The 13,643-nt window shown below is 32.5% G+C and overlaps 1 protein-coding gene across 1 annotated transcript; it reads left to right on the forward strand.

Moving 5' to 3' along the window:
* The first annotated feature begins 8,199 nt into the window (after positions 1 to 8,199).
* On the forward strand, positions 8,200 to 13,170 carry LOC126885440 (uncharacterized). The gene is made up of 3 exons (XM_050652010.1): positions 8,200 to 8,422; positions 8,506 to 10,078; positions 13,146 to 13,170. Exons 1-3 carry the CDS (start codon positions 8,200 to 8,202, stop codon positions 13,168 to 13,170), a joined length of 1,821 nt encoding a protein of 606 aa, XP_050507967.1.
* Positions 13,171 to 13,643: the final 473 nt, after the last annotated feature.

A 13,643-nucleotide genomic window follows, 5' to 3' on the forward strand; every position in this document is an offset into this window, starting at 1 on the left:
TAACCCCAGTATACACCGCTATACAAATAGTTCACTACATTAAACAGAAGCTAGATATCAAGGAATATATTACATGTTACTCCCTCCTTAAAGATGCCAATACAACATCTGGTTCCTCATTCAAAATAGGCATAAAATCTAAAACATCTATTGACTTATTATTAATTAAGGAAATTTGGCCACCTCGTGTTAACACTAAATGCTCTACAGAATCCTCATACTCTGAACCAACGACTTCTTCTGAAGAAAATATAAATCCAAAGCACATCAGAAGCCCAGTTAACTTGGAAATTCCAATTACGATTCCAAGTAACAACAAAAATGACATTGAAAACACAAGTATACCTACAGACGAGCAGGCCATCAAAATTTGCAAGTCTAAAGATCCTTTCCGTTCCATATCGATTTTATTAAGAAAGCTACTTTGGGACCTTCCATAAATTTTGATCCTTTAACAGCAACAAGAGTCAGACTAGACAATAACAATCAATATCTTCTTACAAGATTAAGGGAACCGGATATCTTAAAAGAAATTAAACTTCATCTTGCTTTTCTACACGACCAGCCTGCTTTAGTATCTTATGATGGATACGTTACCGGCCAAACCCGATTTCAGGATAAACTAGTTTGGCCTAGGCCAAACTAGTTTGAATCAAAACGGGAACTGGTGTATGTTTTCAAAGACTCATAATGTGTAAATAAATTTATTAAAATCAGCCAAGTACTTTCAGCATTTTTAATGCCATCATCAGAGCTATCCTATAAAAAGACTAAGTTGAAGAATCTTATTCATAAAAAACTATAAAAGAAACTTACCTACATCTTATAGGTGTAAATACCTCAAATGAAGAGAAAACTTCGAACAAACATTCTTTTATTAAAAATTAACCCAGGAATCTAACCACTGGTCAGGGTAAAAACCCTTGAATGTGTAAAATATCACATTTAATGTGTTTTTTAAAAAATGGCTATCATTTTTACAAACAACAGCTGTTACTGATAATATTCAAAGACGACAGGATGCTGACGGAAACAAGAGTTCCTAGCGGCATCTGTGTTATTAAAATTACTTAAAAATTTGAAAATGACTAAGTTGTCATATGTAGGTTACTAATTGGTTTGAAGTTAGAAGTTAATATGAAAATCTAAAGTTAAATTTACATAACAATTGTTAAGTTTAAAGTAAAGTTAAATGTGAAAATAATCAAGTTATCAAAGTATTATTAGTTATTAAAAAAACAAAACAAACAGTCAGTTCTGACCAAATATAGAAGTGAGATAGATGAAAACCAAGGAGATGCACCGTTGGACAAGCTCAGAGTTCCAAAACTGTTTCTTTAAGGACAATATTATTATTAAAAAAGCCTAATCGAAAATATTTACTTATTTGTAATTAATGAAAGAAAATTCAAATATATTATAAAGTAATGTTTAAAAAACTAGAGCCATTGTTGGGCATGCTGAATATAAAAGTATTAAAGAAACTTCTTAAAGATGGGGTCAAATTTACAATTTAATTGGTGTTAACACAATTTTGAGGGTTTCATTTTAGTTCCCTGCTAATTTCTAAGTCTTTTAATAAATTCATTTTTGTATAATTGTTAATGGGTATACTATGTAGAATCCTACTATCTCTTTGGGGACTGAAGTTATGTTTAGAAGCATGTAAGTGATTGCCAAAACTAGATTTGTCAATATTAGACAAATGTTCTTTGATGCGTGTTTCCAAAGGTCGCATAGTTCTCCCCACATAGGTTACAGGGCAGTCTCCACAGGACGATTTTTATATACCACTTTTTGATGTTTTTTTCCAATTTTATCTTTGGTGTGAAAAAAAAATAGATTTAATATTTTGTTTACATTTGAATGATAGTTTAAGGTTGGGGATGTTATTTAAGATTTTGGCTATATTATCTGAAGGATAACCTATGTATGATATTGATCTATACATAACTGCTGTAGTGGAATTGTTAAGGACAGAATTGTAAGCTAGGGATCTGTTCCTTTTACTCCTTAATTTGTTGAGTATGTTATCAACTAAAGTAGGGGAGTAACCATTACTATATGCAAGTTGTTTGATAATATCTAATTCAGACTTGTATCTGATAGTGGTAGACTAAGTATAAACAATAACAATTGTTATTTAAATTTAACTTTAGATTTTCATATTAACTTCTAACTTCAAACCAATTAGTAACCTACATATGACAACTTAGTCATTTTCAAATTTTTAAGTAATTTTAATAACACAGATGCCCCTAGGAACTCTTGTTTCCGTCAGCATCCTATCGTCTTTGAATATTGTCCGTAACAGCTGTTGATTGTAACAATGGTAACCATTTTTTAAAAAACACATTAAATGTGATATTTCATATATTCAAGGGTTTTTACCCCGACGAGTGGTTAGATCCCTGGGTTAATTTTTAATAATAGAATGTGTTTGTTCGAAGTTTTCTCTTCATTTGAGGTATTTACACCTATAAGACGTAAGTTTCACTTTATAATTTTTTATGAATAAGATTCTTCAACTTAGTCTTTTTATAGGATAGCTCTGATGATGGCATTAAAAATGCTACACCAGTTCCCGTTTTTATTTATATAGAAGTGTGTACAAGTCAAACAGTCTTTTTCTATTCAAACTAGTTTGTCCTGAATGCGATAGGATAAACTAGTTTAGCCTAGGCCAAACTAGTTTATCCTGATATTAATATGGACACTGCAGGATAAACTAGTACGGCCTAGGATAAACATTATATTATATCTACAACGACAAAATAAATAGATAAACTGAATAAAATACTCTTTAATTGGAAAATAATAATTTTTATTAAAACAATAATGATCCGTTGTTCAAACTAATGGACAATAATTGTGAATACGCAGAATCATATTTTACAAAATAATCAGTGTTTTTTTATAGAAACAATAATTATACCTTAATTATAAAAATTATTATTATTTATTTTTCAGTGGAGTGCTTTGGTGACACTTCGCGGAATATCAATTAGGTACCTTCGTGCACTTACATTTTAAAGCCTTAGTTTATACCTAGCTCTAAAAATTTGATGGCAAATATGTCTAATCCTGATCTAGAAAAAAAAATGAAAAACTTATCAGAGATCTTAATACCCGAAAATGTTAGATACATTATTATTAAGTAAGAAAAATACCAGAACAAGGAAGGTAATATTATATAATAATTGCAATGTTAATCTAAGAGAAGACAGTGATGATAACGTTGAACAAGTTAGTAACCAAGAAAAACTTTCTTTATCTGACAATGACATTCAAAAATATAGAAGTCTAGTGTCTAGTAGAAAATTGTGTGGAATAGGCTAACAAAATGATAACAACTTCTGACAAGTTTCATCCACCACTCAACCAAAAGCCTGAAGTTAAGGCCAAACTAAGTTTGTCCTGAACGAGATAGGATAAACTAGTTTGGCCTAGGCCAAACTAGTTTGTCCTAAACGCGATAGGATAAACTAGTTTAGCCTAGGCCAAACTAGCTTATCCTGATATTAATACGAAGACTGAAGAAAAAACTAGTGCGGCCTAGGATAAACGTTATAGTATACCTACAAAGAAAAAAAATACACACACCGGCAAAATTAAAGGAACATCTTAAAAATGGGACATGTTTGATTAGTGCAGTCACTGAAGGTTTTCACCTACGATTTCGTTGAACCTCCATCGATTTTTATGAAAATTGGTGACTAGTTAGAGAATACATCAAGGAACAAAGGTGATATGATGCCAACTTGCGCTTTTACCCTGGGGGTGGATGCCACCCCATTTCTGGGGTGAAAATTATTTTATTAAAAATAATACCACAAATCGATAGAGGGACAAATTCTAAGCAAAATTTGTTATATTAAGTTATTAACATAAATCAATATTTTTTGAGTTATTAAAGATCAAAGATTTTATTTTTTATGTTTGGGTAATTGAATGTATATTTTTTTCGATGAGTACTCAAATCTAAGTTTTCAAACTTAAATAACGGGAAAACGATGCATTTTATAAAAATGCATGCTTCTAAACACATATCAAAGTACTTCAGAATACCTAACAAATGAGCTCCAGAATAAGTTAACAAGAATAAAATACCGCTAAACGCCTTAAAAATGAGTGGCCCATACAATGTTCCAGCTACAAAAGATCTGATATGAATATTACGTTGCGCGAAAATGTATTTTCATTTTGATGTAAAACAAAATTCTAGTTTTATTTTAAAAGATTTTTCCATCATATTTGCTAAATTTGAAGTAAACGCGCCACAAAAAGTAGCTTTGATACAGTTTGAGTTTTGAAACTCTTTTGGAAAAATCTTTTAAAATAAAACTAGAATTTTGTTTTACATCAAAATGAAAATACATTTTCGCGCCACGTAATATTCATATCAGATCTTTTGTAGCTGGAATATTGTATGCGCCACTCATTTTTAAGGCGTTTAGCGGTTTTTTATTCTTGTATCAGGAGTTTTTCAAAGTTATTTATAAATTAAATTTATGAAGTTGAATGTAACGTTCCTCTATTACTCGTTAAGCTTTATAAATGGTCACCTTTGTTGCATTATCTCCCAAATGATCTAGTGTCCATCGAGTGTACACTAGATTTTTTTCTATTCCAAATAGATTGAAAAAAAAAATATTGAGATGACCGGTAAATGAAGTCGGATTGCCCGTTGCCAGATCAAATTTAGCGTCGTAATCACTACAACTACATAAACCATTTTGGGAATAATCGTTAATTGGATTATACTTTTGTAGCTTAAAAACTTCTAAAAGGCTTAACCGATTTTAATCAGTAAACATGAGTTTGAAACGTATTTACCAGTAGTATCTGATGGATCTATGGTCAAGTATGATAACTGAAGCTATTACAGGAATTATTGAGCTTGAAAAACCGTTTTTCCCGTAGGAAATAGATTTGATTATACTTATGAAGCCTCTAACTTAAAAATTCGAATTTTCCCGGATATGACGTGTACACCGTTAGATTCGTCTAGAATCCTTCTACCAACGCTCAGTTATTGGCGCAATTCGTAGGTTGAAATTTTGAGTAATTGTCGAAAAACCAAAATTTTCAAAGTATAGTTTTTCAGTTTTTCGGCTATACTGAGCCGTGTGTATGTCTGATCCTGACGGCTTAAACACCATTTGAAAGCTTAACTTGGTGTATTTGCAGTTCTCCTGTCTCTTCTTGATCCGAAGATATATACCCCCAAAAAATATGCCGTTTTGTACCTACCAAGTCCTCCAGCTGGCTTATAGGTGGTCAAAAGTCACAAACTATACCGGTTCTGAATCGGCCCAGACCCCTTCTTCAAACACAGAAAAAAAATTCAAATCGGTTTAACTTTCAAACACACATACATATCCACAAACATTTTCCCTTTTTTAAATAAAAATTGAGTCATATTTCTGAGCTCGGTAACTTTTGAATGGTATAACCGATTTTAAAAATTAGACATGCGTTGGAAAGGTAAGGATTAGTACTATTAGAAGCCGTGAAGGTCGGACTTAAATTTTTGAAGTTTTTGGGAGTTTTGGGGACGAGAACGAAAAACAGTCCCTAAATAGAAAGGGCCGTAAAATCCACACCCTTGGACCAAAATGGATGGTTGACATATGAATGGGTGAATCTTCTTCTGAACTTTAAGATGGGACTCGGCCCATGTTTCAAATCAGTCAGATTTAGGAAATCGAAAATTTCGTGTATATATAGTGTCGCGTGTAGGGGGATGTTGGTGTGTGCCACTGGCGAGAACTGCCGTTCTCTGGTAATAGTCTCAAAATTAAGCAAGTTATGATGAAACTAAGAAAACCCTTTCGAAGTTTTTAGGAAAAAGTGAAAAATAAAACATACGCCATTTGCACAAAAATTAAAATGTATAATGTATACTAATCCTTACAAAAATTTCTTTGTATTAGCATAAGTAATGATATTAATAATTTTCACCGCTTTAGAATGCATATTTTTAAAGAAAAGATATAATTTAAAAAAATCTGAATTTTGAAAATTATCGTCATTTTCATTTTCTTTTGATAATAACTATAAAAATACTCAATATAAGTAAAAAATGGTAAAAAATTAATTTTAGTTTTTTCTATATATGAAATATTATATCTGTTTTAAAATTTCTGTTGGGTGAAAAATAACCGAGATAGAAACGTCTAAAGCTTAAATTTTGCTGCGAGAACCATGTAACCGTGGCCATTTAATCTTTGATTTTTAAAAAAGTAAGGGGTTTAAAAGATTAAATTTAACTAACTTTAATATCTCTTATTATATAATTACCTTTCAAAACGTTTTTAGGTGAATCTGTGACCTTAAAAATTAACGGAGTTATTAAAAAAAACATAACATTTTTTGAAAAAATTTTTAAAAGATAAAGTTTGAAAAATTTTTGGAGCATAAATTTTAATGCTATTAACTGGTTCGGTATCTCGTTTGATAGATATTTCTAAGTACTTTCACAAAATGTTTTAAGTTTATGTTATAAAATGCATTATTTTCCCGTAATTTAAGCTTGAATACTTAGATTTGGGTACTCGCCGAAAAATATTCATTCAATTACCTTATAACTCACTTTTAGTTCATATTAAAAGGTTTTTTTAGTAAGGAGTTTATTTAATTTTTATTAGCTTCAATTTTGGTAATAATAACTTTTTTGTAAAAACTTATAGTTTTTTATTTATCTATGAAAAATCCGTTAAAAACATGCATTTGTCTTGCGAAAAATTAAAATATTTGATCTTTAATAACTCAAAAAGTTTTAATATATTTTAATAACTTTATTTAACAAATTTTGCTTAGAATTTGTCCCCCTATCTAATTATGGGGTTATTTTTATTAAAATAATTTTCACCCTGAGAAGGGCTGGCATCCACCCCTAGGGTAAAAGCGCAAGTTGGCACCATGTCACCTTTGTTTCTTGAGATATCCTCTAACCACTCACCAATTTTCATTCAAATCGATGGAGGTTGAACAAAATCGTAGGTAATAGCTCATATCCACCTTCAGTGACCCCACTAGATGTCTCGTATTTCCTAAGCCAGTTGTCCGATTTGAGCGATTTTTTTAGTATGTTGTAGCCTTATTATTTAAGAATATCGTTGTAATAAAACTGTTGCTAGACAAGTAAATCTCATTTTATACCGGGTGTAAAAATCATACTGTGTTTTTTCCTTAAAGTTTAGAACACCTTGTGGAATATTCTAGCTTAAATACAATATTTTAATTAATACTTAATTGTAGCCTTAGGCTTTCTTAACATTTTTTTTATTCATTCGCTTATATTGGATAATAAAAAATTAGGTACTTTTGTTAAGTACATTGACTTTGAAATTTATTAGACTCTGCCAATTATTGTACAAGTGCGTATTACCGAAGATTGCCGAACGAAGTGACCCAAGTTCATTCGCCAGGGTTACTGGGTGACGAAAAAGTACATAACGACGAGAATACACACAAAACCAACGCTTCGATGAACGAACATTTTTACTGCTTACATTCAAGTTATTGTAATTTGTTTTAGATCTGTTGTATTAAAATTTACGTGAAATTCTGAAAATTCTTCACCACATCCACAACTATTGGTCCTTCGAACTGCGAATCTACAGTGCCAGCAGAACTACAAAGAAAATAGCAGTTTTACATTCTACAAACCGACGTCGTACTTGACCCGCTCTGTATCAACCCCAGGAAGCTACATTATTTACAACACTGAATACTGAATCCTTTTTATAATTTCACATTTTTTCAGTCTCTATTTGATAAATATTTTAAGTACATGAGTTTCAATCTAAATTAATATATTTATTTCGAATAGTGACATATTTGACGTTTTACCTACTCTCGTATTCATTGTGAATGTGCTAGCTGATTTTTTATTTTATTATGACAGATCGTAACTAAACGTTAATAATTATTCTTACGTACATAATAATATTTGAATCACAAAACATTTATTTCCGTTTTCTGCACTTGAATAAATCATTTCTTTTTATTTAATTACATTCATCGAAGATCAAATATTTATTGCTTGAAACATCAAACAAATTTTGATTGTTTATACCTGTATAATAATATACGTCACATATATTAGATTACTAAAATTACATCATTTAATTAACATACATACATAATATTTAATTATTTGCATCCTCATAAATTTTGGTCATATTGTCAAAAATGTCAGACCAAAACAAAACAAAGAGAATGGCCACTAAAGGTGCTCTTACACGTTTAACAACATATTTTCGAAGTATAGAAAATAATGAAATTATCGACTTCGTAGATTTAGAAATTCGATTATCCAAAGCCGAAGAGCTTTTAGATGTTTTTAATGAGGTTCAGCTGCTTATTGAAACTGATGATCCTGACTGCGAGGAAAATTATGACGACCTACTGACACGTCTGATTCACGTAGTGTCAATGGTTCAATAGCAGCTGGGCCTACAAATACAAGCAACATTAAGTTACCTCTATTGAATCTAGCTACATTTGATGGATCCTTTGATCAATTCCTCTTCTTTCGCGACAGTTTTAATTCTATTATTAATGATGATACTTCACTTTCCAATGTACAAAAGTTTCATTACTTACGTCTGTCATTACGTGGCATAGCTGCCGACACTATTAAATCTTTGCAAGTTTGCGATGCAAACTACGACATTGCTTGGAGTTTATTGATCGAAAGATTTGAAAATAAACAGTTACTCGTAAACAATCACAGTAAAGCTCTCTTTAACCTACCACTAGTCACAAAAGAATCAAATCAAGGTCTCAGACAACTTCTAGACAATACACAAAAACATTTACGTGCTTTAGAAGTTTTAAAACGCCCCACTAAACACTGGGATGATTTGATTATCTATTTGTTAACAACAAAATTTGATAACTCAACAAGACGCTCTTGGGAGTCACAAAATTGTAAAGACAACCTACCAGTTTTAGATGATTTACTGAAATTTTTAAAAGAACGATGTCGTATCTTAGAGTCATTAGACAACTACAATGATAATAAACAGGATCAAAATTCACCACGTTACAAAGGTAATAAGTCTGAAACAAGAGCCTTTGTTTCTAACACAGAGAATAGGTTTAAATGCAACTTTTGTAATAAGGAACATAAAATATATTATTGTCCTGACTTCTTAAAACTAAATCCTACTAATAGGTTAAACAATGCAAAACGTCTACGTTTATGCCTTAATTGTCTTGGCACATGCCATCGTACTAAGGATTGTCGTTCTACTGGTTGTAGAAAATGTGGAAGGATCCATCACACTATGTTACACTTCGAGAATTCACAATCCTCAAATTCAGTTTCCACAGAAAACAATTCTTCTCAATCTTCATTACCTTCCAATGTTCCAAACACTGGGTTGCAGTCTAATGAATTTACTTCTACCTCTAACTTCTCTTCAACACATGATATAAGCTCAAGTGTTCACACTGCTATTAAACCGTATATTCTACTCTCAACTGCTGTTGTTAACGTTTTTGACAAGTTCGGCAACTCACATAAATGCAGAGTACTCTTGGACAACGGAAGTCAATCCAACTTTATATCTGAGAAATTTTTTGATATTTTACAACTTTCCAAGGAAAAAGTCAACATTTTGATCTCGGGAATTAATCAATTAACTCACAATATTAACTTCCGGACATCACTAACATTTAAATCAGATATTAACAATTTCTCGAAAAAAATATCTTGTCTAATGTTGCCCAACATAACAAGTAATTTACCTTACATACAGATCAATCGTTCCCAGCTCAATATTCCAACAAAATTACTTCTAGCTGACCAGAATTTTGAAAAACCTGGTCCAGTAGACCTTCTTATTGGAGCTGACACATTCTGGGATATTTTAAACGTGGGACAAATTAAACTTGGTCCTGGGTTACCGATCATTCAAAAAACCACTCTTGGTTGGATAATTTCTGGCCCAATTCCAACAAATATTCAACACCACCCCCAACATAATTGTTACTTCTCTTCTACCAGTGAATTAGATTCACAGCTCACAAAGTTTTGGGAACTAGAGGAGTGTCCTAAAACTAAGTTTGTTTCCGAAGAAGATATCTATTGTGAAAATCATTTTAAGCAGCACATTTCTTGCCATTGTGATGGTCGTTTTATCACTACTCTTCCACTAAAGGAATCTCCATCAGTTTTAGGGGATTCTCTGATGACTACCAAAAAACGTTTTTTAAACTTAGAGAGAAAACTTAAAAATAACCTTCAATTAAAATCAGAATATCATGACTTCATACGTGAGTACATTAAACTTGGTCACATGTCCCTAATAAATGACACTAATGATAATTCTGGATTCTTCTTACCTCATCACTGCGTTTTAAAGGAATCTTCAACCACTACAAAGTTAAGAGTTGTATTTGATGGTAGTGCGAAAACTACCACAGGCTACTCATTAAATGACATCATGTATGTCGGCCCTCATTTACAAGATAATTTATTTTACATTTTACTTAGATTTCGGCAACATAAATTCGTACTGGGTGCAGATATAACTAAAATGTATCGTCAGGTTTTCCTTACTCCTGAACAACGTTACCTTCAAAAGATCCTTTGGAGATTTAATAAAAATGATGAGATTTCTGCTTATACACTGAATACTGTTACCTACGGTACTGCATCAGCAGTATTTCTTGCCATTAGGTCTCTTCATGAAATTGCTCATCGACATATTTCCGAATACCCACAAATTTCCTCTATAATTTTGCACGATTTTTATGTAGATGATCTATTAACTGGTTGTGACACATCGGAAGAACTCCGAGAAATTAAGGAAACTATTTCATATTTACTATCTTCCTAGGGTTTTCCTCTGAGAAAATGGACTACCAATGATTCGTCTCCACAAAATCATTCTGATCCTGATTTTTTGCATATTGGTTCTGACGAACATAACAAAACACTAGGATTACTTTGGAATCCGTCTTGTGATTCCCTAGGTAACTTCATCTGCAAATGTCTCCTTTAAAAACATTACGTATTGGACTGACTCTAAAATTGTTATTTCATGGATAAACACCTCTCCCCATTTACTTAAGACTTTTATAGCAAATCGAGTCTCACAAATACATAAACTGACCAACCCTGAATTTTGGAAATATGTTAATACTTATGATAATCCAGCAGATCTACTGTCACGAGGTATAAGTCCTTCTTCGCTTAGTGATTCCAACATATGGTTTCATGGCCCTTCTTGGCTCACTTTGCCTCAAGAAGAATGGTCTCAATATACAAAACATCAAGATGTTTGTATAAATTCTGAACTACCTGAACTCCGTAACAAAATTCTTGTGTTTCATCACATCAACAACGAATTTACCTTTTATTACAAATATTCTTCTTTAAATAAACTAACACGCCTCTTTGCTTATGTCTTAAGATTTAAAGACAATCTGTCGATTCATAAACATTTGCGAATAACAGGTCCCTTGACCACAATAGAACTCAATAATTCCCTTTTAACCTTAATTAGATTCGTACAACGTCAATCATTTCCATATGATTATGATGCACTTTCCAATTCCAATCAAATTGACAAAAGAAGTAAACTTCTTGGCCTAACTCCATTCTTTGATACAACAACAAAATTAATACGCGTTGGCGGTCGTTTACATCATTCGTCATTTGATTTTAACAAGAAATACCCCATAGTCCTACCTTCAAAAGATCACCTCACGAAACTCATTGCTCGACATGAGCATTTGAAACTTTTACATATTGGTCCTCAAGCACTTCTTGCTTCCTTAAGAGAAAATTACTGGCTAATATCAGGGCGCAATTTGGTTAAAAAAATTGTTCGTGATTGTGTCCGATGTTTTAGATTTAACAATAAACCCGAACAGTATCTTATGGGCAATCTTCCGAAGTCACGAGTTACCCCTTCACGTCCGTTCACGGTTTCTGGTGTCGATTATGCTGGTCCCGTTTTATTACGAGATAGAAAGGGTCGTAATTACAAAACTTCTAAAGCTTATATTGCTCTCTTCATTTGCTTCGCCAGTAAGGCTATACATTTAGAAGTTGTCAGTGATCTCACGACAGAATGCTTCTTAGCGGCATTACGCCGATTCACGGCACGACGCGGTAAATGCTCCGAAATATTTTCAGATAACGGCAGCACTTTCGTGGGAGTAAATAATGAACTCAGACAATTTTTTAACACAAATGCTGATCACATTATTACAGACCTCTCAATCGACGGTATTCAATGGCATTTCATTACTCCACGTGCTCCCCACTTCGGTGGATTATGGGAGTCAAACATTAAATCAGTTAAGCACCACATGAAACGTGTAGTAGGTAATGCAATTTAACATTTGAAGAATTTACCACGGTTTTATATCAAATAGAGGCTTGTCTCAATTCTAGACCACTCTATCCTCTTTCTAATGACCCAAATGACCCTAACCCTCTTACTCCTGAACACTTGTTAATCGGATCTTCATTGACGAGTATACCACAACAAAACTTAATGGACATTAATGAAAATCGTCTTTAAAGATTCCAAAGGGTGCAACAGATATTACAGCACTTTTGGACAAGATGGTCCAAAGAATATGTATCCCATCTTCAACAGCGGGTCAAGTGGAAGGAGAATTGCCAACAGCTGATCCAGCCTGGACGCATGGTTCTAGTAAAGGATGATGGACTTCCTCCCTTAAAGTGGCAGTTAGGCAGAATTTTAAAAACTTACACCGGAAGTGACAATATTGTGCGGTCGGTTGTGATAAAGACAAACTCTGGTGAGATTAAACGACCGGTTGTGAAATTATGTGTTCTGCCTAACCAAGATCAATAACTTTTTGTTTGCAAACTATAAATAAAAAAAACACTTTTTATTGAAACCCGGTCCTTGGGGTTTCAACGTGGGGGAGTATATGTTAAGTACATTGACTTTGAAATTTATTAGACTCCTGCCAATTATTGTACAAGTGCGTATTACCGAAGATTGCCGAACGAAGTGACCCAAGTTCATTCGCCAGGGTTACTGGGTGACGAAAAAGTACATAACGACGAGAATACACACAAAACCAACGCTTCGATGAACGAACATTTTTACTCCTTACATTCAAGTTATTGTAATTTGTTTTAGATCTGTTGTATTAAAATTTACGTAAAATTCTGAAAATTCTTTACCACATCCACAACTAACTTTAACAAATAATCATGTTCTGCATCAGTACAGGGTATTTCTAAATAAGTGCGACCAACTTTAAGGGGAATTCTGCATAAAAAATTAATGACCGTTTGCTTTATAAACATATGCTCGCAAATGCTTCGTTTCCAAAATACGGGATGTTGAATTTTTTCTTACAAACTGGCAATTTATTTATTGCTCTAAAACGGGTTGAGATATGTAAATGAAATTTGGTAGGTTTTAAGAAGTAGTGATTGCGCGTTTTTTGACATACAACTAAGAATTTTATATTTACCATTGGCGTGCATACGGGTATAAATATTTTAAATATATCCCGTATGCACGCCAATGGTGAATATAAAATTCTTTATTTTATGTCAAAAAATGAGCAATAACTATGTCTTAAAACCTACCAGACTTCATTTGCATACCTCAACTGATTTTAGAGCAATA

Source organism: Diabrotica virgifera, chromosome 5 (assembly GCF_917563875.1).
Source record: "Diabrotica virgifera virgifera chromosome 5, PGI_DIABVI_V3a".
In the NCBI taxonomy this organism is placed as follows: domain Eukaryota; kingdom Metazoa; phylum Arthropoda; class Insecta; order Coleoptera; family Chrysomelidae; genus Diabrotica; species Diabrotica virgifera.